We start from the raw sequence: 27,994 nt of genomic DNA, 5'->3' as shown, positions 1-27,994 counted from the left end.
ACCAAATACGCATGCGTAGACTTGTTTGTTGTTGAGATTCAAAATTTAAGCGTGCTACGGCATGTTGTCTTTCGGTTTTAATAACATTCCAAGCTTTCTCTCCTTTTATATGTCCGTAAGTGTGACCTTTTATTGTTATTCTTTACTTGATTATCAAAAACGAAGATTTGGGTGTATAAATTACAACCCAAGATATATGTATGTAATTGTTGTGTAAATTGTTTGTTTGATGGACTCAATGTTAGTCCTTCGTCTGTATATATAATATATAAGCAATATATTTAGACGAAATAGTTTAAAACTGCAGTACGTTTTTGCTGCGAAACCTTGTTTGATTGCATTCTCTCGACACTTTAAGTTGCTGTCAGACATACCCGGTTAATGTTTCTCTAGACACTTGCCGTATTGTACATACTTCCATCAGTATATTTGTTGGATGAGTGCGGTGTACAACCCTCCAAAATTGTTGCTATAGAAGGTATATATTCATTGCTGTAGTGAACCGGTGGATATATTTTTAAATTGAAATAATTTTCTTTTAATTTAACCTTAGTTGTGGCCATATCCTAACTGAAGTAGCTAAAACCGAGCATTGAAACCGTGTCGCAGATTTGGTTTTACAGAGATACATCTGTCATTACTATAAACAAACATAACACACACACGCTATATATATATACACACACACTATATATATATATATATATGTACACACACACACACACACTTTATAGGTGTCTCAATAAACATTAATTCAAATGAAACTCAGAATCTTTATTTAGGAATTTTTTTCTGATTTTCATGAACAAAGAATTAAAATTTATTTTTAAATGGTATTTTCAAATATTTATTGCGTCCAGAACTTTTCAGTTGATATTCTTAAGAAATATTCGTTGACTTAAGCCATTTAATCAAACTTTTTCACCTTAAGCTTTTTTCTGTGGTAGTGATGATAATATTTACATTATCATAGACGTCACATAACTCATTTTCGTGATGCAATAGAAGTGATGAACCGTTATGTCATAGAAGCTGAAATGTGAAAAACGGTCAGTTTATTGATTCTTCAATTACATTTTAGTGTTTTGGAGATAATTTTAGTTTGAGTTACAGTATTTTATATCCATTCAGACATTTCATTTTGTCTTTGAGCAAGAAATTAAAATTTTCCAATAAATCTATAAACAATCTGATTTGTTATTGTTGCGGGCGTTTTGTATTGCCTGTTTTTTTAAGATGTATTTACCAATCATAGAACCGGCAATATGATATCATTATAATAATTAAGTTGATGGCCACCTTACAATGTTCATATCTGGCGCCTACCTTCTGAGTTAAAATCCTATTAAAGCCGACATTTTCGATAAAATATATACCCATTTTGTGTTTATTTTGATTTAATAGACGATATCCTTGTTTTATATATGTAGTCTTTCCCTAGAAGATTAACAGGCTTTTGAAGCGATGCAGTTGACCTTCAGTTGGAATTTCTGTAATTCAACTCTTGTAAAAAAAAAAAAAGAAGAAAAAAACCCCTCCTACTTGGCCGTTCAACATTTAATGTTTTAAATAAGGAATCATTAAGTATTGAGATGGCGACAGTTGAAATGCTTTGGGTCTAGATCGCTCTAATTTTTGTCTCACTCATTAACGAGGATATCTTCAGACTAATGCACAGTCTTAAGATAGGTAGGACCATATTTTGATGACTGTTTCCTTTCTTCGGAGCCAGAAGATAATTCAGCCCCCAACAATAAATTGACACAATAAAGCTCGGGTGAGACCCACAATGGAGTACTGCATTCACATCTGGGATGGTGCTGCTACTCACATAGATATCTTAGACTGCGTCCAGGAAAGGGTCACTCAGCTGATTGGTCTGAAGTCACAGGTATGCTGCAGCTTTTGGCCCTCCTCCTCCTGCCTTTTCTGTCACTACTGTAATGGCCTTTGTCTGGACTTGTTCCACCCCTACTCAGGCACTCCAAACCCAATGTCTCTATTCTTCTTCTTTGTTCAACTGCTCCCCACCCCACTCGAACAAGCTCCACATTAATCACTAGCCTCTGCGCTTCCTTCTTAGAAGATTAGTCCTCTGGAATTCCCTCCCTGCTTCTGTAGGTTTTGACTTACAAAGATTCAAGAGGAACATTAATGGCATTGATCTCCCTGATCTTGGAACACCTGCAAAGACTTGGGCACTGCCTCTTCCAGATCCAGTAAGTGAAAGAGAAAAAAAATCACAACAGCTGCATACATAGAGTGCTAGTTCTCGAGTAATTCAACTCTGGAATAATAGGAAAATCTGTGTAGAGTCTTGTAAGTGGAACACTGTAGACACCACAAGAGATTTTTGCCTCAAGTGGGTTGCAGTGAAGGTGTATGTAGATTAATAATTCAAAGGAATAAATATCATTGCAATTGTAGTGGCAGAGGAAGATTGAAGGAACAGCATGTCTGTATGTGAGAAGTTATAGACAGTTGTTGAGTGAGTCTTTGTGAATCAGCCAAATTGCCTTTATAGTAGTCTGTAATGTTTGTATGTGTTGCAGTACTTTCCTGTATTTTCCCAAATATGTGAACATATCCAATGTTTTGTAGTGTCATCATTCAGGCCAAGCCTAGGAGAAAACATATTAACTAAAATATAAGTTAATTTAAAGACATATTAGTACAAAGACATAATTGTAGAAAGTTATTCATAGAATAACAAAGTGGCCAAAAGACAAAATGATTAAAAACATATTACTTGGAGTAAAGGTAGAATATTTGTCAAAATTTTAATATTTTTTTAAAGAAATAAGTGAAAATAAAAATTATAGCATAATGATTTATTGATATTGTAATCAACTGTCATAATGTTTTGACATGTGAAAATAAGACAGAATTCAAAATACATAAATGCATGCAAGTGAAATATATGTCATCAAACATGTACTGAAAAAGTTCTCAAAACTTTTAGAAATAAAGAAGCATTCATACAAGTGGTAAGAGTGCTGTAATCAGCAAGTATTCTTCCCACTGAGGAACAACTCAAGAAATGAGATGCCATTCGTATTCATTGATTAAAGTAGACTCTCAACAGTAGCTGAATCTCTAATAGAAAGTACCAAAAGGTGTCTGATCACTGACAGGATAAAAATAAACATGCTATACACTGAAGCTAATAGGTGAGTCAATTTTTTTTAGCCTAGAATTTGACAATTTGATGGCAGTCAGCTTCATTGGTTAGAAATTATCATGTGGTGTGCAAAATTGATTAGGCTGCAGAAACTTATTTTTGTTTTCAGGGTTTGATTAGGATAAATCTGCTATAAAAAAGATGTTAAGTAATGCAGGATACAAATATACACACACACTGTTTCCATCATTGCATTCACTTGCTGTTATGGAGATTCGTGGTACTGAATTTGTATGCTCATAAAAAGGGGGAAATAAGTTATCATCATCATCATCGTTTAATGTCCATTTTCCATGCTGGCATGGGATGGATGGTTTGACCAGAGCTGACAAGCAGGAGAGCTGCACCAGGTTACAGTCTGATTTGATTTGGTTTCTACAGCTGGAAGCCCTTCCTAACATCAACCACTTTACAGAATGTGCTGGATGCCTTTTATGTAGCCCCAGCACAGGTGCTTTTAAGTGGCCCCAGCACAGGTGCTTTTACGTGGCACCAACATAAGTGCTATTGTGTCACCAACATAGAAGCTTCTGTCTATATCCATCTGTATCACACAACTAAACCAGTGTAATCTTTTCTCTTGCACGTTGCATCTAATTCCTCTTATACCTAACTTTTCTTTTAACACACTAGTATGCTGTTGCACATGTACACTTACATTGCACACCAAATGGAACATACTAGCTTCAATCCCCTCTAGTTTTCACATGTCCTCTACATTCAGGACCCATGTTTCACTACCATGTAGAATTGCTGGTCATATACATGCCTCGGACAATCTTCCTTTCACTCGGAGAGAGAGAGAGACCCTTTGTTGCCAACAGAGGTAAAAGTTCACTGACTTTTCTCCATCCTATTCTTATTCTACTTTCTGTGTATCCTCCTCCTAATTAGGTCTCCTAGGTAGCAGAAATTATCCACTGAAGGGATGTTAACTATAACGGAAATAAAGTATTAATTTCAAAGACTACTGGTGATGTGGAGTTAGTATTGTTCTGTGTATATTATCATGCAAAATTGAAGATATATCACAAAAGAAATACCTCATGATCAACCAGGCTCCACAATCCTAAGTATCATCTTAATGGCAAAAGAAAAATGATAGAGAAACATCCCAAGCTCCAGGTGCCCTTTTTTCATGATATCATTGTAAAATTTCCTAGGTGCAGGAGTGGCTGTGTGGTAAGTAGCTTGCTTACCAACCACATGGTTCCGGGTTCATTCCCACTGCGTGGCACCTTGGGGAAGTGTCTGCTACTATAGTCTGTGTTTGTCCCCCTCTACCATCGCTTGACAACCGATGGTGGTGTGTTTACGTCCCCGTAACTTAGCGGTTCGGTAAAAGAGACCGATAGAATAAGTACCAGGCTTACAAAGAATAAGTCCTGGGGTCGATTTGCGCGACTAAAGGCGGTGCTCCAGCATGGCCGCAGTCAAATGACTGAAACAAGTAAAAGAGTAAATTCTTCACCCTATCCTCCATCAAATGGTATTCATCTGAAAAGAAATTGCCATTTATCACCTCTTCTGAAGACCTCTGAACAATCAAGGAAGATTTTAAAACAAAAAACAAAAATTGATGAGCCTGCTAATGGATTGTGGAGTTGTAGAAACAGTAGAGTATGGAACTGAATGACATCTACTATTTTGTTACATCCTTTTAAATTCTACTGCAGTTGACTCTGCTTTTTCTTCTGGAGTCAACAAAATACAAGGTGTTCAGGCTAAATTTGACGGTATGCATAAAAGGAAAAGAAAGCACAATATCCCATTCAAAAAATAAAAGTATTTTAAAAAGTTGAAAAATATCAACTAGATTGTGGCTGGGTGATAACAGTTTACTCAAAGTAGCCATTCTCAGCTTCTACCACAGTACAAAGACAGCTCTGGAGCCTGGCACATACATTTCTCACTGTCTTCCTGAGAAGATCTTTGAATACCTCCTTAAATGGCCACCAGCTTGGCCTTGGTGTTGCAAGCAGAGCAGTTGGTGTCTTTCTCAACTGTGCCCTACACATAGTAATCCATGGAATTTCAATTGGGGGAATTTGGAGACCAAAAATTGCAGCTGGTGAAGTCATAAAAATTCTTCAATAACTACATCTGACTTTTTCCACACATATGGCCTTCCAGCAGCAACTCTCTCCAACCAAGGTTTGACCAGTCTCTAACAGCCTCACATAGCTGTCTGAATTGATCTCAAGGCCTTGGCGGCATGGTATCACCCTCACTGGAGACACACACACATATCATCAAAGTTTGAGGGAACTTGGTTTTCGTAAGATGTAGGACATTACATGGATTGTAGGCAAGCCACCTGTTATTCTGGGTGTTGTGCAACTGGTCCTGGTAGAAGAACCAGATCATTCTTGGTTCAACAGGATGCCTAAGGTGTCGTATAATGGGACTGAACCTGAAACCACATGGTTGCAAAGTGAACTTCTTAACTATTGCCCATTGAAGAGAATTAAATAGAAGTTTAGCTGCATATTAAAATATAAAATTGAATGAATTGTTTATAGGAAAAGGTTTTGAATATTTAATAACCAAATTAAGACAAAAAAGAGTGAAAAATTAATCTACCATTGTGTAATCTGGTAAAACCAGTTTTAGGTGTATAATGCAACTATTTTGTTTTAATATTAAAAAAATACTTCAAAAGAATATTGGAAAAAATTTCTCAATCAATCAAAATCTAGTTTATATAGTTAATGTTTGGTCGACGTAGTTACAAATATCATCCATTAGTAAAAAGGGAAAAAATAAATTTGCCTTCAAGCGGAGTTAATTCTGTATTGCAAAAATATCAATATATTGATTAACTGGAAAAGTACTGCTATATCATTGATACACAGCTTTTTAAACCTATATTGATTGGCTTACTTTTGACCAATCAAAATCTATTTTGCCTTGTTAGTGCTAAAGCAATTAGTAACTTAACATATCTGAGTCACAGTTATTGTTTGTTTAAGCCACTTTATAACTGACCTTATAGCCAAGGGTTCATTATGTTGTACTTCTAGACATGGCATACATGTTTGCCTTAGTTTATCTGACTGACAACAGATTGTTTCACTTTTATACTTTAAGTTCAAATCCTGTTGAGGTTTAATTCTGCCTTTTATTCTTTCAGGGTCATTAAATAAAGTACCAATCCAGTACTAGGGTCATGTATTCTTTTTCTATCTCTTCTCAATAAGAAATTGGCTGTGTTCAGACCTGCTTAGGGAAGGGCTCTATCAAGTTTAAGTTGCTGAACCTAAAACACCATATTTTATAATAGCACCCTTGTGACTTCATTAGGAGTTAAAGCTTGTGAAATGAAAGGAATAAGATACAAGTAAAATGTGAAAATTTACACTAATTTAACATATTTGTGATGCAAAAAAAAAAAATTACAGGTCTTTTAATTGTAGTCTTTCAATGAATTTTCCTAAAAGATAGAATAAATTGGTTTTCTGAAAGAACCCTCTATCAGACAGAGATATGAAAAATGATTTATGATGGTACTGAACTGTATTGTTTCAGTGAGTTGTGCTTATAGATGTAAAATGTAGATATTTTCTTACAGTAATCTTAAATGATATAGAAAAGTTCAAATGCAATAATTTTTTTAAAGAATTATATTATTTTAAAAAGGACATGTCCTAATTTAAACATAAAAAGAAAAAAATTTCCTGCGCAAAAATTGATGAAAATATTTGACAGAATGCTTGGAAGATGAGAAACAAAGTAAGTTTTGTTAATTGAAACAGCATATTAATGTTCATAAGTCCTCAATATTTGTTGGAAAGTATTTTGGAACTTTCTTTTATTAATAATTGTCTTGTTGGCTTTCGATAGGATGTGATCCATTTAGTTTTTGAGGCAGGTTAGCTGAGAAGAAAAGGTATTAGATTATCTTTTCATAGATCATGAGTTCAAAACCACTGGCTGGAATGCCTTTTTACATCATTCCAAGTTTACTTTGCTGTCAGAAATAAGTACAAGATCATAGAGGAATATTACTTGCGATGCACTCGTGTCCTGTCCAGGACAAGATTTATCACTCATTTACTCAACACTATAAAATTGAATATATATGATAGCTGCTTTTGATAATTATTAAAAAAAAGTTTTTCTTTCTTTTCAATTTCTACAGAATATTGGATAAATCCTCTTCCATGCTTGGAAATACAACAGATAGTGAAGCTGGTTCAATGGCCAGTCATGTTACAACACTGCCTCCGGTTCCAGCACGGCTTAGCCAGAGTCTGCCTATTAGAGGATTTGAACCGGAAATACATAAACAGCTGAATGAAGAGCATACACGAGCTGAACAACACAGGCAGAACTATGAGCGACTAAAAGTACAGCATTCACGGTAATTGAAGAGTTGTGTATAGTTATTATTACATCTATTCTATAAGCAAGGTGGATTGGCAAAATGCCTTATGGTATTTTTTCTAGCTCTTTATGTTCTGAGATCAAACCAATGATAACTTTTGCCTTTTGTCAGGGGTCACTAAAATATGGTATCAGTCAAGTATTGAGGTCACTGTAATTAACTAATTCCTTTAATCTTCTCCCTTCAAAATTGCTGGCTTTGTGCCTAAATTGGAAACTTTCTTTACTACTATAGTGTATTTCTTCACAGAAGCAATGAACTGGCTTTTGTAGTCATTGTGTAGTCCCAGTTCAGTTCTGATCAAACAAACTTAGAGCTTCTAGGTAGTCAGCCAAACTACTACATGCAATCCATATATCTATATATCTCTTGTTCTACATATACTATGTTTCTGCATAATAACAGAAAGCAATATATATATATATAAAGATAGATAGATAGATAGAAAGCTGTACATGAATACACGCACACAATTTGCAAAGACATGGCTGTGTGGTTTAATAAGTTTGCTTCCCAATCATGTGGTTTCAGGTTCAGCTCCACTACATAACATTTTGGGCAAGTGACTTCTACTATTGTCCCAGGCTGACCAAAGCCTTGTGAGTGTATTTGGTAGATGGAAACTGAAAGAAACCCATCGTATATGTGTGTGTGTGAGCATGGATATGAAGTAGTATCAAAAGGTTCCCAGGCTAGTTAATGAAAAATAACTTATTTATACCTAAGTGTTAACATTACCTCTTTTGAAATAGTCACCTTGTGCAGTAATACACCGGTTCCAGCGTTCCTGCCACTTTTGGAATCTGGCCTGGAAGTTGTTTTCCATAAGTGAGTCGAAGACCCTCTGCAGTTCACTCCGGATCTCAACAACGGTGTTACAACAGTGACCTTTGAGCTGTTTTTTCATCTTGGGGTAGAAATGAAAGTCCACAGGTGCTAAATCTGGCAAATAGGACAGGTGCAGAAACAATATTATGTTAATTTTGGCAAGAAACTCAAGTGAGGAGAGCTCAGTGAATCCAATTCTTTGCATTCCACTGATTCAGTTGCTTTCACCAAATGTTCTCCCTCAAACACTTCAAAACATCGATTGATGGTCTGGCCCTGGGGGATGAATTCTCAATGCACAATACCACATTTCCAGAGGTGAGGTGACACTTGTGGCAGGTCTTCCAGAGCACTCATTGTCTTCTAAGGATGTTCTTTTGCTTTTAGAGTGCCTGTGCCACTCGAAACATTACCATTGCCTTGTCGCCATAAGCTTGCCGAAGCATGCTCGATGTCTCTGTAGCAGACTTTCCAAGTTTATCACAAAATTTCGTGTTGGCTCTTTCTTCCTGTCCATGACAAAATCACAGACTACAGCATACACACGATCACAAAAACACAAATTTCATAACTTGTGAAGTAAACACAGTGATGTCGCTCGGCACACTGTCTCATAAAGGTCACTGCTAGCTCTCACTGTGCACACAACCATGTGCTGCTATTTGTTGGTATGCTATGGAACTACTCCAGGAACTTTTTGATACCACCTTGTATGTTTGTATGTGTGAGTTAATGTTTCCATGTATTGACATCATGTGATATTTATAAATGAATGTTACTGTGATAGAAGTAATGCCATTTGTTTCCAGTCTTCTGTGAAAATATCTCTCGCTACAGGGAAATATTATGTTGCTCGAAAATATGTGAGGATTGGCAATAGGAGAGATGTCTAGCAATAGAAAATCTGTCTCAACAAGTTCCACCCTACCCATATTAACCAAAAAAAATGTGCATGAAATTAATGAATAAAATTATATATATATAGATAGATAGATATATATCATCATCATACATCTGCTTTCCATGCTGGCATGGGTTGGAGATATATATATATATATATATATATATATATATATATATCGTTGTCATCGTTTAATGTCGGTCTTCCATGCTGGCACGGGTTGGGCAGTTTGACTGAGGTTTGGAGAGCCAGCAGCTGTACCAGGTTCCAATCTGATCTGGCAATGTTTCTACAGCTGGATGCCCTTCCTAACGCCAACCACTCTAAGAGCGTGGTGGGTGCTTTTTACATGCCACTAGACATTTTATTTGTTACACATTGATTTTTTACATCCTCTTAACTTCTTCCCCTAGAACTGCATTCCACCTGGTCCTGGAACCATTCCCCCCACCTTTCTCACCATTTCTCTTTCTTTTTTTCTTCTTCCTCTTTTCTCACCTGTTTCTGATGAAGGACTACCACCTAAAAAATCAAAGGCTCTTTCCCTTTCTTTCAAGCATTATACTAATAACACCTTTGCTAAAACTTGTCCCTCTCGTTTTGTCTTTTTCTTGTTTTTGCTTATTACCTACTATATAATGAACAGATTACAAGAAGAAGTTGCCAAAATACAAAATGAATGCCGTCAAAAGTCAGAAGAGAACAGACTTTTATATAATAATTTAAGAAGTACTCAAGAACAATATCATAAAGGATTACTTGAAAAAAATGAAGAAATTACATTGCTGCGAACCAAAGTTGTGACACCTCAGCAGTTAGAACTGATCCGTTTGGAGACTTATTCCGAATTAGAGAAGAATTATAAGGAACGGTATCATAAACTGGAATTGGAGTTGGAAGAATTTAAGAACTGTTGCAATAGACAACGTTATGAATTGTCATTGCTGGAGAGCAAGTGTGAGCAGCAAGATGTGCAACACAAAAATGCAAACCAGGAATTGAGGAAAAAGTTAGAAGCAGAGGTGATGTACAATTCCCTTTTCTACCATTTAACCCTTTTGTTACCATATTTCTGTTGAAATACACTGCTTCTGTTAAATTAATTTCAAAAATTAATGACAGTAAAATCATCATTTAACATCCATTTTCCAGGCTGGCATAGGTTGGATAGTTTAGCAGAAGCTGTCCAGACTCAATTGTCTGTTTTTGCATAGATTCTACAGCTGGATGCCCTTCCTAATACCAACCACTTTACAGAGTGTGCTGGGTGCATTTCATATGCCACAGGCATGGGTACATCTACATAGCACTGGCACGAGTACATTTTACATGGCACAGGCATCTGCAAGACAAAGACCTCTCAGTTGGGAGAGGGAGTAGGAATATGGCCATAAAGGACATGCCTGTGCTTTTTATGTGCCACTAGCACAATGTGAATAAATAAGCATTACATTTGACAGAGATAATCTAAATGCTCAAAGGTTAAGCAATAAGTAAAAGTAAAGCTTTTTCAAAATGCATCAGTAAAAGACACGGCAGCAGATACAAACAAATTAGCAAATTGCCTGCCTATTTCAAAGTTGATGTTAGCTTATTTCATAATTTTAAAAGCTATATAATTAAATTTAAGATGGATATCTATTTAGTACATGGAGAGCTAAAGCTGATGCCTGCTTGCTTTCTCATGCAGTTTCATATGAATGGCGTTTTAATACAATGTTAGTAGTATTGAACTAAAAATCTTCTAGAAAACAAGATCAATTTTTACATCAGGCATAGCTGTGTGATTTAGAAGCTTACTTCCCAACTGCATGATTCTGGGTTCAGTTCTACTGCATGGCACCTTGGGCAAGTAGCTCTGGGTCGACCAAAGCTTTGTGATTGGATATGGTAGATAGAAACTGAAAGAAGCCTGTTTGTGTATGTGTGTTAGTGTCTTCTTGTTTTGACACTACCTAATAGTTGTAAATAAGTGTCACTGTCATACAAACAGTGTGCTCCATTTCCAATCTTCCATGAAGACATCTGGTCATGAGGAAATATTGCCTTGCTTAGAAACAGGTGAGGGTTGGTAACAAGGAGTGTGTCTAACCATAGAAGATCTGCATCACTAAAATTCTGTCCGACCCATGCAAGCAAGAAAAAGTGAACATTAAAACGACGATGATGATATTTCCTTTTTGTGGTAACCATACGATAACACCTATTTGCCATTTAATTACAACTCAACCCTTAGCATTACTCTGTCAAAAGTAATGCTTTTTCACATTATTTTGAATAAATTGTGCATTGTCTCATAGCTTCAAGATTCTGATGCTATGATTGTTTATTTCTAGAATGACATTGTTGAGTAAGTGAGAGACTGGATCTGGCTGCTTTGAACATAAGACAGAATATTTGGGCCAGATATGACCGGTTTAAATGCTAAAGGATTAAACATCCAGCTAAAATACTTAATTCATCATCATCGTCGTTTAACGTCTGCTTTCCATGCTAGCATGGGTTGGACGATTTGACTGAGGACTGGTGAAACCAGATGGCTACACCAGGCTCCGATCTGATTTGGCAGAGTTTCTACAGCTTGATGCCCTTCCTAACGCCAACCACTCCGAGAGTGTAGTTAATTATACAAGTTTTTCTCACAGTTAGATATCCTCTTGTTTCAATAACTCACAGTTAGATATCCTCACAGTTAGATATCCTCACAGTTGATATCCTCACAGTTAGATATCCTCACAGTTAGATATCCTCACAGTTAGATATCCTCTTGTTTCAATAACTCTGCTGCAGTTTGAGTAACTCCTTGCACTTTATTACTTTACAACACTTTAATTATTCCTACAAAATTTATTGACAAAATCAATTTCTTTTTAAAAGGTGAACAATGTAAGAGCGGAAAAAGATCGTCTTCTTGCTCAGATTCATACTGAATCTTCTAAAGATACAGAACAGATTTTTTCATTGAAAAGAGAAAATGTAACTTTGCAAGAACAACTGAAATCAGCATTGACTGGGCTAGAAGAAGCACAAGCTCTACGTGAAAAATCTTCCCTTGAGATTGATAGATTATCACGATTATTAGCAAAAAATGAAGTAGAGTATAATGCCAACTTGAAAAAAATTGAAGTAAGTAATTATCTTTTCTATTATTAAGTTCAAACAGTTAGAAATTCTAATAGGGCACTTTGAGGCTTTTGTTATTACTTCTATTTTATTCTAGTTGTAAATATCAAAAATGGAAAGTTTTTTTTCCTAAATTTGAAATTAGTTTGGAGATGAAACTGAGAATATTGTAAAATTAAAACTGATATTGAAACTCAACTAAATTTTTTTGTCTTTGAAAAGAAATCTCAATTTTTTCAGTTTAAAATTTAAATTTGAAAATAATCTTGTAGAAATTTCCCAATTTTTAAATATTCTAATATTTATATTCTGATAATTTTATTTGATTATTAACTAAATAAAATAAGCTATCTTACTTAGATCACAATCATCATCATAATCATTCACATCATGGTGAATTCGGGAGTCCTAACTACTTTTTTGCCTTCCACTATGCACCCTCTAAGGTTAAGATTACTGGCTTTATAGTGATACCCAAACTACCTCTGGTTAGTTGGTATATTTAAATATATATGTAAATATATGGTGATCTTGTTTCCCTATTCATATGAGTCTGCATTACAGCATATCGCTACTTTTCTTACTCTTGTGATATGGCCATAACTTAGTTGATAATTTGTTCCATTATCAACACAAATACTCTTGCAAATATTTCAGCTAATGAATGACTTTAATACTCAGTTGCCTCTTCCGTTCACTTGTACTCCACTTTGCTATTAATGTGGCAGCTCCAGACTCTCACTCAACATTGTAAACTTTAGCAATAGGACATTTGTCAGCAGATATTACTTTCAAGAAGCTTGTTAGTGTTATTGAGCTGAAAAGAATTGCTTTCACTTGCTCTTTAGTGATAGTAAATGCAACAGAGGGATAGCAAAAACATTTGAACCTCTTCATCTCTTGTCATCGTCACTACCCTTCCATCATCGCCATTATGATCAATACCTTTCCCATTGCCACATTCATTTTGAGTTTCATATTAATGACGTCTAGGAAACATGAATTTCTATTTTTCTGTTTTGAAAGGCTTCATACTAAAGAGTCACTATGGTGAGCACTAAGAACTTTATCATTTTAAATAAAATTTTGAGTTTTCACAACACAGAAGTAACTACAAAATCATTTTACTTATTCATTGTAATAACCTTATCCCTCTCCTGTAAACTCTCTACTGTTTTCAAAATGTGAACATATTTTAAGTCCTAAATCTTACAGCAAAATATGGGATGGCTCAACATTAAAACACCACTATGGATATGTTATTGGTTCACTCAAGTATACCTGAGTAAAGTTACAATTTCATATCCCAACGACTTCATACTTCTGATTCTCAATCAGGAATATGTCTCTTATTTTGGAAAAGCATGAGTACTAAAGCTTTTCATTTTCCTTCTTGCTTCTGAGTTCAAATTCCACTGTTGTTGACTTAGGATTTCATCAAACTAAAATAAATAAGTACCAGTAACACTAGCATTGAATTACTTTCATGTATTTTGTTTATTTTTTCTTACATGTCTGCTATATATTGCTTTTTGGCCAAGAAGAGTATAATTTGAAACTGATCAATATTGTTGTGATTTAGTTCATGTCATGTTGGATATTCAACTCACTTCAATATAAAATTTCTATTTTTGATGTCTTCACTGGTTCTTGGTCATTTCCAAGGAGCAAGTCATAGAAATTTTTAAAAAATTAGTCCAAGGCTAATTTTTCTTTTCTTTTAGGTTGAAAAAGAAATGCTAACAAAGGAAATTCAGAAATTCCATGAGGAAATGTATGAATGTGAGATCCAACAGACAAAGGTGTCAAACCAAAAACACGAACTGGAACAAGACAACATGAACCTCAAGACAAAGCTTGAACAACATATTCAGCAGCATAAGTTAGAAATGGGTGAACTTAAGTTAGATTTAACACGACAGATAGGTGATGTGCAACGGGAACGTGACAAATTACAAAACACCATTGAAGGTATCTCAGTGAAATTTCTATTTCATTAACTTTTAAATGTAAATCATGGCTTAAGAAGCTTACATTGCATCCATGTGGTTTTAGGTTCAGGGCCACTTGGGCAAGTTCTATTATAGTCTCAGGCCAGCCAATGCCTTGTGAGAGGATTTGGTAGGCAGAAACTATGTGAAAGCTAGTCATATATACGTGTGTGTGTGTGTGTGTGTTTCCACCCTCCACTCCACTGTGCCTGACAACTAGTGTTGGTTTGTTTATGTCCCCATAACTTATCGGTTCAGCAAAAGAAAAAGACCAATAGAATAAGAGCCAGACTTCAGAAAAATATAAGTGCTGGCATTGATTTGTTTGGTTAAACCCATCAAGGTGCTGCCCCAGCATGGCTGCAGTCCAATGACTGAAATAAGTGAAAAGATTAGAGATAATATATAATTGAGAAAGTTTTTAAAATATAAATGCATTGTCTTTTTTATATTTAATTATTTGATTTGTTAAAATGTGAAAAACACCAGGATTAAATCCCCTGATGATTCTTCAGTTTGTTATATTTAAGACATTTTGCTGCTATGAAAAGGGCCACTGTTATTCAAATTATGAAATAAGCCACACACACACACACGCACACGTGCACACACACACACACGCGCGCGCGAAGTGGTACCAAAAAGTTCCTAGACTAGTTATGTTTAATAAAAAATAACTTATTTACCTAAGTTTTAACATCATCTTCTTCGAAATAGTCACCTTGCATAGCAATACACTGGTCTCAGCATTCCTGCCACTTTTGGAATCTGGCCTGGAAGTCATTTTCTGTATGTGGGTCAAGCACCTTTTGCAACTCACTCTGGATCTTGACAACAGTGTTAAAACAATGGCCTTTGAGCTGCCTTTTCATCTTAGGAAGAGAAGGAAGTCTGCAGGTGCTAAATCTGGCGAATAGGGCAGGTGCAGAAGCGATACCCTGTTGCTTTTGGTCAGAAACTCACAAGTGAGGAGAGCTCAGTGACAGGGTGCATTGTCATCGTGAAGAATCCAATTCTTTGTGCTCCACAGAACCAGTCACTTTCACTGAATGTCTTCCCTCTGAAGCTTCAAGACATTGCAGTAGAACTCTCAAATGATGGTCTGTTCCTAGGGGATGAATTCTCAATGCACAGTACTGCAGATGTCAAAAGAAAAAAAAAAACGATGAGCATACTCTTGATTGAGCTGTGGTTCTGTTGTGCCTTTTTCATGGACATGAAGGGCTCTTCTATTGTGATGACTGCTGCTTCATGTCCAGGTCGTGCCCATATACCCAACTCTCATCACTGGTGATGATCCTCGACATGAAGGATGGGTCGTCAGCAGCATGCTGACAGAGATCTTGACAGATTTCAACATAATGTCCTTTCTGATCAGTGGTCAGCAGGTGGGGGACAAATTTGGCAGAGACATGCTGCCTGATCAATTCAGACGTTACAATTGCTTGCATGGACACATACAACAGACCGACAACATCAACAGTGTCATTCATTGTCCTCCAAGTATCCTTATAAATAAGCTGATGAATTTTTTCCACATTTCCAGGGGGTGATGCTCGTGACAGGTCTTCCAATTCACTCATCATCTTCCAGGGATGTTCTTCTGCTTTTGAAGTGCTGGTGCCACTCAAAACATTGCGTATGACCCATTGCCTCATCGCCATAAGCTTGCCAAAGCATGCTCAATGTCTCTGGAGTAAGGAATTATCATTCATTGTTTCACTCAAGCAAAACCGTGGGATGTGAACATTCATGCATATTTTCATGTGCCCACATACATGCACATGCACATGCACATACACACACACAGCAAATTTCCTTTCATTTCCATTTATTAAATTCACTCACAAGGCAGTGGTTGAGCCAGGACTATAATATAAGACATGCCCAAGGGACTGAATCTGAAATCGTGTGGTTGCACAAAGCAAACTTCATCCAGCCTGTACAAACATAGAAATGGAGATACTAAAAAAAGTGAGGAGGAGGAGGAGGAGGATGCCATTGCTGTCATGTAGTTTCTAATCCTTTCCTTTTTTTTAGAATTTCGGTTAAATTTGAAAGTTGCACTATTAAAAAAAAAAAAAAAAAATGCTTAACTTGGCTGCTTAGAAAAACTGCAACATTTTTAAATAGATTAACTACAATACTTCACTAGCTAAATACAAAGTGAAACAACTTTTATTTTCTTTGATCATTTTTTATTTCAGATTTAAAAGTTCAGCTGGATGTATCAGAACAGGCAAATAGGCAACATTCTCAAAACTTAATGGACAAAAAGAAAGAAATGACTAGACAAGTTCAGCTTGCAAAAGAGAAAGAGATACAGAAACTGAATGAAGTTGAAAATGAAAAGTGAGATTATTTTTATATTTATTATCTGACCTGGAATATTAGTACAACCCTTTAGCATTTAAACCAGCCATATCAAGCCCAAATAGTTTATCTGTTTTATGTTCAAACTGGCCATATACAGCCTCTCACATCAACCCTACAATGTCATTCTAAACATAAATAATCACATCATCATCTTGATGCTATGTGATAATACATGATTAATTCAAAACAATGTAAATAAATAAGCATTACATTTGACAGAGTAATTTGAATGCTAAAGGGATAAATATTTTTTTCTATTTGACAAGTGTATCAGTTATTGTTGTTAAAACATAATTCTTTCATTGAAGTTCCAACTGATAAGTAGCCAACCCTAAACTTGTTTGTTTTATAACTTTTTTTTTATCATTTTTTTTTCATATCAACTTTTCTGTCTTTGATTTCTTTAAAAAGGCTTGAACTTGAAGCTCAGCTCCAAGAATTACAAAGGCAAAATTCAGATCAAATTAATGTATGGCAAGCTGAGAAAGATTGTTTGGAAGACAAGATAAAAGATGTTACGGATTCCAAAAATCTTGTTGAGAAAGAACTTTTAATACTAAAGTAACTATCTAAAGTTTTATTTCTTATTATTTGTATATATTTACTAAAAGAAACCATTTTATAATATTCAGTAGGATTCATATTTTCCATTTGCTGAACACTTATATTCTTCCTTGTTTATTATTGATTCCCCTGTTATTCGATTCAAACATTTGTTTTAAAAATAAAATGCTGGTTAGGAAGTTAAAAGAATATGTTGATCAATCAAAACTGTTATTGATAGTCTTCAAGTTGAGAAGCAATTAGGTGAGAGCCCCAGGTAGTTTTCTGTTTCAAAATTGATAAAAGTAAGTCACCTTCTGAAACTGAAATTGTTCATAGTAAAATATCATATTAAAAACATTTCAAAAATTGAATTTGAAATTTGAACACATTGAAATTTAGTAAAATGTTGAAATTTTAATCAAACTTTAATCACAGTTTAATTTTGACAAAAATTTGTGGCTGTGTGGTTATGAAGTTTGCTTTCCAACCATATGATTTTGAGTTCAGTCCCCCTGCAAGGTACCTTGGCAAAGTGTTTAGTATAGCTACTGGCTGTCCAAAGCCTTATGAGTTGATTTAAATGGAGGAAGATGAAAGAAGCCCATCATATGTATGTATGTAAGTTTAAGTGTGAGTATATTTATACTTCCTTGTCTTGACATTGCATGATAGTTGTAAAATGATTGTCACAGTCATACAAGCAGTGGCATTGATTTCCAATATTCTGCAAGAAAATGTCTGACCATGGGAAATAATACCTTGCTTGGAAACGAGGGTTAGTGACAGGAAAAGCATCCAGCCACTGAAAAGCTGACTCACTAAAACTCCATCCATCCCCTGCAATCATGGAAAAGTCGACATTAAAACAATGATACGCACACACACTTACCTGGGTGGTTACTGATAGGAAATATATTCACATGTAAATATTTTTACAATTATTGAGTGTTAAATCAATTGATTATGTACTTTTTAAGTCTGATTTCGAATTTTTTTTTTCTGAAGTGTAATCTTGTGACATGTTAGAGTCTCTTACTATATTTCTCTTAATTCTTCAACTACTATTTTTTTCTTTTTAAGGGCTAAAGTAGATCATGAACGTTCTGTGAAAGAGGAATTAGAGCAGGAAAGATCTGATAATCGGGCTCTGCGCAGTCAAGTAAATTCTTTGCAAGCTGAAATCAATCATTTACATTTAGAAGAACATAATATGTCCGACAAGTGCCAGCGTTTACGGAGTTCAGTTGAAAAATACCGATCTGAGGTGAAGCGTATTGAGGAAACAACAAAGAAGAATGACCAACAGACTGAAGAACAGCTACACAAGCAAAAGCATATGTGGAAAGAAAATCTGGAACGTATAGAAAAACGAAATGAAGAACTTGAGAAAAAATGTAAGATTAATTTTGAGAGACTGTCGGCAGCTGCCAGTATTCATGAAAAAGTAAGTTTGAAAAGATTGTTTTTATTGGAATCTGAAATGTTATCTACAACAATCTTTCATTGCATCATCATGATCATCATCCAATGTCCATTTTCTATGCTGGTATAAGTTGAACGATTTGACAGGAGCTGGCTTGGCAGAAGACTGCACCAGATTTCATTGTCTGTTTTGGCATGATTTTTATGGCTGGATGCCCTCCCTAATGCCAACCACTTTACAGAGTGATCTGGGTGCTTTTTACATGGCACCAACACAGGTAAGGTCTGCTTTGGCACAGTTTTTACAGCTGGATGCTTTTTATGTGGTACCAGTACTGACAAGATCACCTAGTAACTTGCAAGACAAAGCTTCTTTGCGGGGCAGGTATTAGAGGAGGTGGCCTTGTGCCAGGTGATGAGATGTTAGAATGTGACAGAAGGACAAAAATAGGTGTCTTGCTGTAGAGGTGATACATGGTTGCTCCAGTCAGAGGAAGAGTGAGGGAGTAATCAAGAATGTGAGCAAGATTGGAAGAGACCAGTTTGTTCATAATTATAGTAGAACAAGAGTAAACCACTGTTCTTGGCATTCACTGTTGTGAAGAAGGAATTTGACAGGGTAGCATGCCCAGTAACTTGGTAGTTATTAAGGTAACTAGCTATAGATGAATGGCTTGTGAAGGCTATGCAAGCTATCTACAAAGATGCAATAAGTAAAAGAGAACAACAATTTCATTGACAAATTTAGTATGAAGGTAGGAGTCCACCAAGGTTTAATCCTTAGTCACCTTGTATTCATTATAGTCTTACATACCATCACAGAGAAGTTTAAGACTGGCTATGTTATATTACTCAGTCAAATGTAACATTTTTTAATTCATATTTTTTTCTATTAATCATGCATTATCTCATAACTTTAAGATTTCACTGATGTGATTGTTTATTTTTGAAAATGACATTGTAGGTTAGGTATAAAAAGGCCAGACATGGCCAGTTTAAGCAGAAAACATGTAGAATATATGGGCCTGATATGGCTGGTTTAAATGCTAAAAGGTTAAACCTATGCAGCCATACTTGTACCTTATGAAAAAAAATAATAAAAATTGTTTCAATAGTATGAACCAAAAATGTGGATATAAAGTGAATTCTAAATCCACACTGCTATGCCTGCACCAAATTAGAAAGTTTGCTTCTCATTTACAAAACCCAGCACTCAATCCCTTGCATGTGACACATGTCTTTTACTGTATCCTTGGGTTGACCCATACCTTTTGAGTGAAATCGGTTGACGGAAACTGTTTGGAAGCCTATTGAATGGATTGTGGCTATAATTCAGTGTTACACTGTCACACTGCTTCTATCCATGTTAAGAATACATGTTTCTGGAATACTCAGCCACTTACATAAGTTTGGTAGTTCAGTTGGACAAACAATTGAAAACACATGATTTGAAATTCTATCTGAAATCTATTCATTTTGTGTGTGTGTGGAAGCAACAGGATTTCATATAATTTCTGTGAAATTTGAAACCCCAAAAAGTGATTGCAAAGTGAATTGAATTGCACAGCCATGTCCATGCCTAATAACATTCAAAATGAACATCACTCACAACAGTCTTACAAGTTTGGGAGAACCTACTAAAGATTTTGCCCAGGTACTGTCCTTTCTCCTTTGATTAACTTAAGAAAATTAAGGTATAAAATTGTAGAGGTGGTGCCATATCTTAAGTTACTAAAGTAATAAGGTTGAAATACCAAACTCAAACATAGAACTGTTATTAAATTATATTTTGTTGGCAGATGCACAGGGGCAATAAACACTGAAGATGCTCAGAAAACAGATTCCATCACATGCCAGGGGGGAGAAACTAGAACTAGTTAATAGCTTCTGCTACCTAGGCGACCAAGTCTGTAGTGGGGGTGGTTGTACTGAGAGTGTAGTAGCTAGAATAAGAATAGCCTGGGCAAAGTTCAGAGAGCTTCTACCTCTACTGGCAACTAAGGGCCTCTCGCTCAGGATGAAAGATAGACTGTATGATGCATGTGTGCAAACTGCCATGCTACATGACAGTGAAACATCAGATGTGGTGTGCAAGACAGATGAATGCACTAGTATGGTCATGTGTTATATATAGTTGAGGACAGTTCTGTGAAGAAGTGCCACTCCCTAACTGTGGAAGGAACCTGCAGAAGAGGTAGACCCAGGAATACGGGAGATGAGGTGGTGAAGTATTACCTTCAAACATTGGGCTTTACAGAAGCAATGACATGAGACCGAGCCCTTTGGAGGTATGCTGTGATTGAGAAGACCTGGCAACAAAAGTGAGATCGTAGCCATGCATGTCCAGCCCAGTTAAGAGTACCCCTGATGCATCAGGCAATATGATATGCTTAAGAAGACCTGTTGAGTCAAGTAAAACCAATATCGTAGCTGTGGCCAGTGCCCCCTGACTGGCTCCCACACCAGTGGCATGTAAAAAGCACTATCCGAACATGATCAATGCCAGTGCTGCCTGACTGGCTCCCGTATCAGTGGCATGTAAAAAGCACCATCCGAACATGGCTGATGCCAGTACCCCATAACTGGCTCCCGTGCCAGTGGCACATAAAAAGCACTATCCAAATGTGATCGATGCCAGGCCCGCCTGACTGGTGGCACGTAAAAAGCACCCACTACACTCTCGGAGTTGTTGGCATTGGGAAGGGCATCCAGCTGTAGAAACTTTGCCAGATCAGATTGGAGCCTGGTGTAGCCACTGGCTCTCCAGACCCCAGTCAAACTGTCCAAGCCATGCCAGCATGGAAAACAGACATTAAATGATGATGATAATGACTATTGTAGGTTTTTTTTATATAGCTTTCAATTTAATATTAAATTTGTATTAAAAAAAACCTGATAAATTTAGTTTTAGAAGCTTTTAGAAGTTTTAGAAGCAATCAATTTAGTCCAAGTTATCATTTGTCATTCTTTTGCTATGATATTTTTTGGTGAAATCCTACTGACACAATCTTGACTTGACAATTGTTCTATACTAGTAACTTAAGAGTTATTTTGATATCTATTTTTTTCATTATTGTATGGATGTTTAGTATAAGAAGAAAAGCCTGCTAGCAATTCAGACATTGAAGAAAAAGCTTGAATTAAAGAGTGTCAAAATTGAAGAATTGGATGCCATGTGCAAAATCTTTGAGTAAGTAACATTTTCATTAATTTTAAGTTTAAAAGATGCATATTCCTATATAAGACAGTCTAGGAGAGATTCTTTTATTCCTTTACTTGTTCCAATCTTTGGATTGTGACCAAACTGGGGCACTAACTTTGATGGTTTTAAATTGATTATATCACTATTTATTGAATAGATGGGTCACAACTTGATACTTAAATACAAAATGTTTTTTGATCAATAACTGATTTACACCTGTATATATGTTGGGTTGGCAAGAAAGTAATTTCGTTTTTCACAAATAGATAGTTACAATTTTTTTGAATGGTTTTGTCAATGGTAAGATTTTTTCCTGACATTTGATAGCTGTTACTTTTAGCTTACTTTAGAAACAAATTGTGCATAATTTTGTTTACAGCTGTCAGTTCAGTTTCAATTTTAACATTGAGTGCAAAAACGAACATTTTTGCCATATTTTACTTCTTTATTTCCCTAAAGGCAAGAAAGCTGCTGAGGTTCATAAAATAGATATGTGAAGTTTATGGTGTTGAGTGCTTAACAGAACACACATGGTTTTAAAAAATTCTATTCTGGAAATTTTTCACTCAAAGATGACCAACGTTCTGGTCAACCTACTGAAGTTGATGATGACCAAATCAAAGCCATAATTGAATCTGATTGTCATATAACTGTGTGAGAGATTGCAGAGAGGTTAAATGTATCACATACAACAATTGAAAAATCACTTAAAATGTCTTGGACTTATTAAGGAGCTTGGTATTTGGGTTCCAGATAAATTGAAAGAGATTCACTTAACACAACAAATCAATATTTGCGATATGCATATCAAATGCAATGAAATTGACCTTCTTTTTAACCAAATCATCACTGGTGATGAAAAATGGATTGTCTACAATAACATCAATCGAAAATGATCATGGTTCAAGCATAATGAACCAGCACAAACCACATCAAAAGCTAAATTGCATAAAAAAAAAAGATTGTGCTGTCAATTTGGTGGGATTACAAAGGTGTTTTGTATTTTGAGCTGCTTCAAAGGAACCAAATGATCAATTCAGATGTTTACTGTCAACAACTAATGAAATTGGATGGAGCAATCAAAGAAAAATGGCCAGAATTGGCAAATCATAAAGGAATCATATTCCATCATGACAACACTAGACCATACACATCTTTGCTAACTTGTAAAAAATTATTGGAGCTTCATTGGGAAGTGATGTCACATCCACCATATAGCCCTGACCTTGTACCATCAGGTTACCATTTATTTCAAAGTTTGCACAATTCTTTGAATGGTAAAAACTTTCAATAATGATGATGACCTGAAATAGCACTTGCTTCAGTTTTTGGCTAATAACCAGAAGTTCTATGTGCGCAGAATCATGAAGTTGCCAGAAAGATGGCAAAAGGTCATCGAACAAAATGGGAAATATGTAATCCACTGAAGTTCATTCTTTGTATGAAAAAAAAAATGACTTTATTTCACACTAAAAAATCGAAATTACTTTCTTGCCAACCCAATATATATATATATATGTGTGTGTGTGTCAGATTCAACAGAATTTCTGTCTACCAAATTTCACTCACATGACACACTCACACTCTAAAATTTTCCCAAAGTGCTGCATAGTGATGTCAAATTGGTTCCAAAGTGAAATTCTTAACATAAAGCCATGCCTGTACTTTAAGATTCCTTAACAAAGAAAATTTGTTTTAGTAGTTTTTCCTTAAGCTTTCTTTAGCATATTCTGTTTGTATAATCATCATCATTGTTGTTTAACGTCCACTTTCCATGCTGGCATGGGTTAGACAGTTTGACTGAGGACTCGCAAGCCAGAAGGCTATACCAGGCTCCAATCTGATTTTGCAAAGTTTCTACAGCTGGATCCCCTTCCTAATGCCAACCACTCCAAGAGTGTAGTGGGTGTTTTTTGCATGCCACCAGCACAAGGGCCAGTCTGGCAGTACTGGCATCAACCATGTTTGAATGGTGCTTTTTATGTGTCACCGGCACAGGACCAGTCAGGTAGCACTGGCATCGACCATGCTCCAATGGTGCTTTTTACGTGCCACTGGCACAGGTGCCAGTCAGGCGGTACTGGCGTCGGCCACGATAATGACTTCATTTGACTCAACAGGTCTTTGCAAGCACTATTTATTGCCCAGTGATTGAAGGGTACTCTTAAATGGGCCAGTTATGCTGCACTGGCATAGGCCACAGTTACTGTCTCACTTAAATTGCTGGGTCTCCTCAAGAACAGCATATCTCCAAAGGTCTAGGTCACTTGTCATCATCTCCATGAGGCCCAACGTTCAAAGGTCATGCTTCACCACTTCATCCTAGGTCTTCCTGGGTCTGCCTCTTCCATAAGTTCTCTCTACTGCTAGGGTGTGACACTTTTTCACACAGCTGCTCTCATCCATATGCAATACATGACCATACCAGTGCAGTCGTCTCTCTTGCACACCACATCTGACGCTTCGTATGTCCAACTTTTCTCTCAGGGTGCTTACACTCTGTCATGTATGCACACTGACATTACACATCTAGCGGAGCATACTAGCTTCGTTTCTTGCAAGCTTTCGCATGTCTTCAGCAGTCACAGATGTTTGCTGCGTCATACAGTCTACCTTTTACTCTGAGCAAGAGGCCCTTTGTAGGATGTAGGAGCTCTCTGAACTTTGCCCAGGCTATTCTTATTCTAGTAGCTACACTCTCAGAGCATCCATCCCCGCTACTGACTTGGTCACCTAGGTAGCAGAAGCTATCAACTACTTCTAGTTTTTCCCCCTGGAATGTGACAGAATCTGTTTTCTGTACATTTTCAGTGTTTATTGCTCCTGAGCATTTGCCATACACAAAAACTATCTTCCCAGTTAGCCTTCCTTTGATATTGCTGCACCTCTTGTGTGTCCATAGCTTACACTGGGTACATCTTATGGAGTTTCTACCTACGTCTTTTCTACAGATTGAGCAGGGCCATCTACCTGAAGGGATTTGTGATTTATCTGCCTTCCTACTTTTTAAGATTTTGGTTTTTGCTAGATTGGCTCTAAGGCCCTTTGATTCTAGACCTTGCTTCCACATCTGAAACTTCTCTCCTAGTTCTAATAGTGACTCAGGTATTAGAGCAAGGTCTTCAGCATAGAGAAGCTCCCAGGGGCATCCTAATTCCTCTGTTATTGCTTGGAGGACTATGATGAATAAGAGGGGGGGGGCCAAGGATTGATCCTTAGTGGACCCCTACCCGGAACTCTTCACTATATTTGTTGCATTCCTGTACATGGCTTGTACAGCTCTTACTAACCACTCATGTATCCTTAGTTTCTGCATTGACCACCAGATAAGAGATCGGGGGACCCTGTCAAAGGCTTTCTCCATGTCAATGAAAGCCAGGTACAGAGGCTTATTTTTGGCTAGGTATTTCTCTTGCCAGAAATATAGCATCAGTGGTACTTTTCCTTGGCACAAACCCAAACTGCTTCTTGTCTAAACTGACTCTCTCCCTAATTAGTTGGTTTCTACCTTTGTAGCAGTTGACTATGATGCTGCTACACCAGTCAATCAAACAATAATAACTGAAATAATTGAAACAATTTTGAATTTATGTGATTACAACTCTCAATGGCTGTAAAAAGGTATTGCAGTAAGATATAATTCCTCAGTGTAAGAAAGTATTTCCATAGCAAAAATTGAGAAGTAAATTTGCTGTTTAACAGAGTCCATTTTATATAAAAGTGCTATCTTAGTGTTCTAAATTAACGCATATTAATTTCATGGTCATCCTGTAGAAACTGGGTTTCACCCGAAGAACACAAGAAACTGAAACTTCAACTCCAGGACTTGCTTTATCGTCATAATGAATTTCGTCGTCTAGTCTTCTCAGCTCCTGTGGTTGGAGACAAAGGACCTTTAAACCCAATTCTTCCAAACAATTCTTTTCATAGCAATTTTGAAGAACAGGTAAGGGTTAATAAATTTTATATATCTGAAAATTGTTAACAAGGTGTATTTAATTACAATTTTAAAACTCTTTCACCAATGTTATCATTGTTTTCCTCTAGGTCTAGAATTTCTTTCCATTCATTCAATCTATGATTAGGTTCTCTTAGTTGAATACACTAACAATCATATTGTGGCATTGGTTGACAGATTTCTCATAATCTTTACCCTAACAAGTATTTTGACTTTTGAGAGAAAGAATAATGGATAACCACTGAGTAGAGTGACTGTAGGAAGATTGAATATATATTAATTTGATGTGATCACTTATAATACAGGTGACCTGATGGAGAAATGTAGTTATAAAGCATAATGGTCTGGGCTTTGAATAAGGATGGATCCAGTGCCATGCCGTGCTATACAGGTGGCGTAAGAGAATGATTGGTGATTGATAGAAAGAAGTAGAGATGGTTGTAAATAAAGGCTTAACAGGAACATAATATGCAAGAAACCCAAATGATGATATAATACATCTCAACATCCATCATTATCACTATTTCAATATCTATTTTGCTATGGTTATTCAGGTGGATAGATCTTTCCACAACTATGTGTCACCACTAGTTACAATTCTTTATCATCTCATTTTTGAGGTTGAGCTTCTTAGATTACCCTTCACTACATCATCCTGTGAGTTCTAAGATTTTCCCGTTCTACTGGTTCCATCTGTTTCAACCACTTGACACATCTTTATGTAACCAACATATATATCATGTACCTCTCTAGCACATTATCGCTGATCGTCTTATATCATTTTTCTCTGTTTGTGCTCTGTTGTTCATACATACTAACATTATACATCCAGTGGAGGATGCTTGTGTCGTTTCTTTCATAGAACCAGGGAGGTTTTGGGCAGGTTGATATCAAAAGGATTAAACCATTCACAGGTACCAACATAAAGTCAACACAAAGAAACAGCATCACTAATATATGAATAATCTGTTTAGATAAAATATTACCACTCCTGCTTGGAACACCACCTCCCTCAACATCACCTTAACAAGCTACAAAGGACATAAAACAACACACTTCACCCCATAATAAGTTGTATATCAATAGCCTTATTAGCTCCAAACTCTGCAAAGATGTTCAATATCAGTGCAGAGGAACTATCACATTTTGATCGAGTTCATTGTGGTTACTTACAGAAGCTGGACAGTGAAAAGAGAGTGCAATATGTTCAGACGGCCATACTGCATCCCATACAGATATATAAAGGCATGATATAATAAGGAAGGTATATTTGTGCCATGTCTCATCTGTCAGTTCACAACGTATGTGCCACAGGACTGCAAAATCAGGGTCGACCTGGGGATACATAACACCACCACACTGGATTAATAACAACTGTCACATTTCAACCAAAACGCAATTCCTCTGTCCCAACTGTGGCCACCAACTGAACCTACTTTCATACAAAAACAGGCTGTACAGTGGCAACAGTAATTAAGATAACTGCCCCAAATATGCACATATAATGGGGTGCACAATATGTTCTTTCATGAGGCAACGCCCTGGCATATGAAATGGGATTTGTGGATTGTACCTAGCTGTTTGATCAACTTCTCCTGTGTGATAAGTTGAACCTGAAGATGAACAATACTACCTATTCATATTAAGTTTTTCAGTAATTTCTAAATATTTTTTCCATATTCAAGATTTCAGTTTATTTGTTTTATCCACATCATTATATTACCTGACAACTTTTGTAATTACTATCATTGCATATTCAGGACAATTGCCACAGAAAAGAACTTCACCAATTAAAAGATCGTCTTGAGAAATTGGACAGCAATCAGAGGGAACAATTAGAAGAACTTCAACATTTTATATCAAATACCCCACCATCTGCACAACGAAGCTGTAGCAATGAATGATAAACTGACATAATGCTGTTGATTTTTCAGCAAAGCTAACTCCTGTTGCTCACTACCTCTATTAGCCCTGTGATCTTTAAAAAGAATTTACATTAGCCTATCCAGTTTCTGTTTTCTTTCCTTAATGATATTTGCGTACAAAATCAAATGGCAATCATACAACTTTGTTATGACC

The 27,994-nt window shown here is 36.3% G+C and overlaps 1 protein-coding gene across 3 annotated transcripts; it reads left to right on the top strand.

Moving 5' to 3' along the window:
* LOC106873283 (centrosomal protein of 83 kDa) lies at window positions 1-27,919 on the top strand. 3 transcript variants are annotated; one of them, XM_014920587.2, is made up of 13 exons: window positions 3-115; window positions 2,963-3,170; window positions 6,821-6,913; window positions 7,323-7,544; window positions 9,944-10,319; window positions 12,175-12,423; window positions 14,145-14,391; window positions 16,619-16,763; window positions 17,199-17,348; window positions 18,414-18,777; window positions 21,845-21,945; window positions 25,732-25,903; window positions 27,676-27,919. In XM_014920587.2, the coding sequence occupies exons 4-13, from the start codon at window positions 7,345-7,347 to the stop codon at window positions 27,817-27,819; spliced, it is 2,148 nt and encodes a 715-aa protein (XP_014776073.1). In that variant the 5' UTR covers window positions 3-115; window positions 2,963-3,170; window positions 6,821-6,913; window positions 7,323-7,344; the 3' UTR covers window positions 27,820-27,919. The 3 variants fall into 3 exon arrangements, with proteins under 3 accessions (XP_014776074.1, XP_014776073.1, XP_014776072.1); XM_014920586.2 differs by lacking the exon at window positions 6,821-6,913; XM_014920588.2 differs by lacking the exons at window positions 2,963-3,170; window positions 6,821-6,913 and having other exon boundaries at window positions 1-115.
* Window positions 27,920-27,994: the final 75 nt, after the last annotated feature.

The sequence above is a fragment of the Octopus bimaculoides genome, chromosome 1 (genome assembly GCF_001194135.2).
Source record: "Octopus bimaculoides isolate UCB-OBI-ISO-001 chromosome 1, ASM119413v2, whole genome shotgun sequence".
In the NCBI taxonomy this organism is placed as follows: Eukaryota; Metazoa; Mollusca; class Cephalopoda; order Octopoda; family Octopodidae; genus Octopus; species Octopus bimaculoides.
This window is presented reverse-complemented; position numbering and strand designations above follow the sequence as displayed.

Coding starts and splice junctions, on each gene's coding strand:
- LOC106873283 (XM_014920586.2), top strand. CDS start 3,148: ATGCTATACACTGAAGCTAATAG. Junction 16,764..17,198: donor AATGAAGTTGAAAATGAAAA/GTGAGATTATTT, acceptor TTCTTTAAAAAG/GCTTGAACTTGAAGCTCAGC. Junction 21,946..25,731: donor GCCATGTGCAAAATCTTTGA/GTAAGTAACATT, acceptor GTCATCCTGTAG/AAACTGGGTTTCACCCGAAG.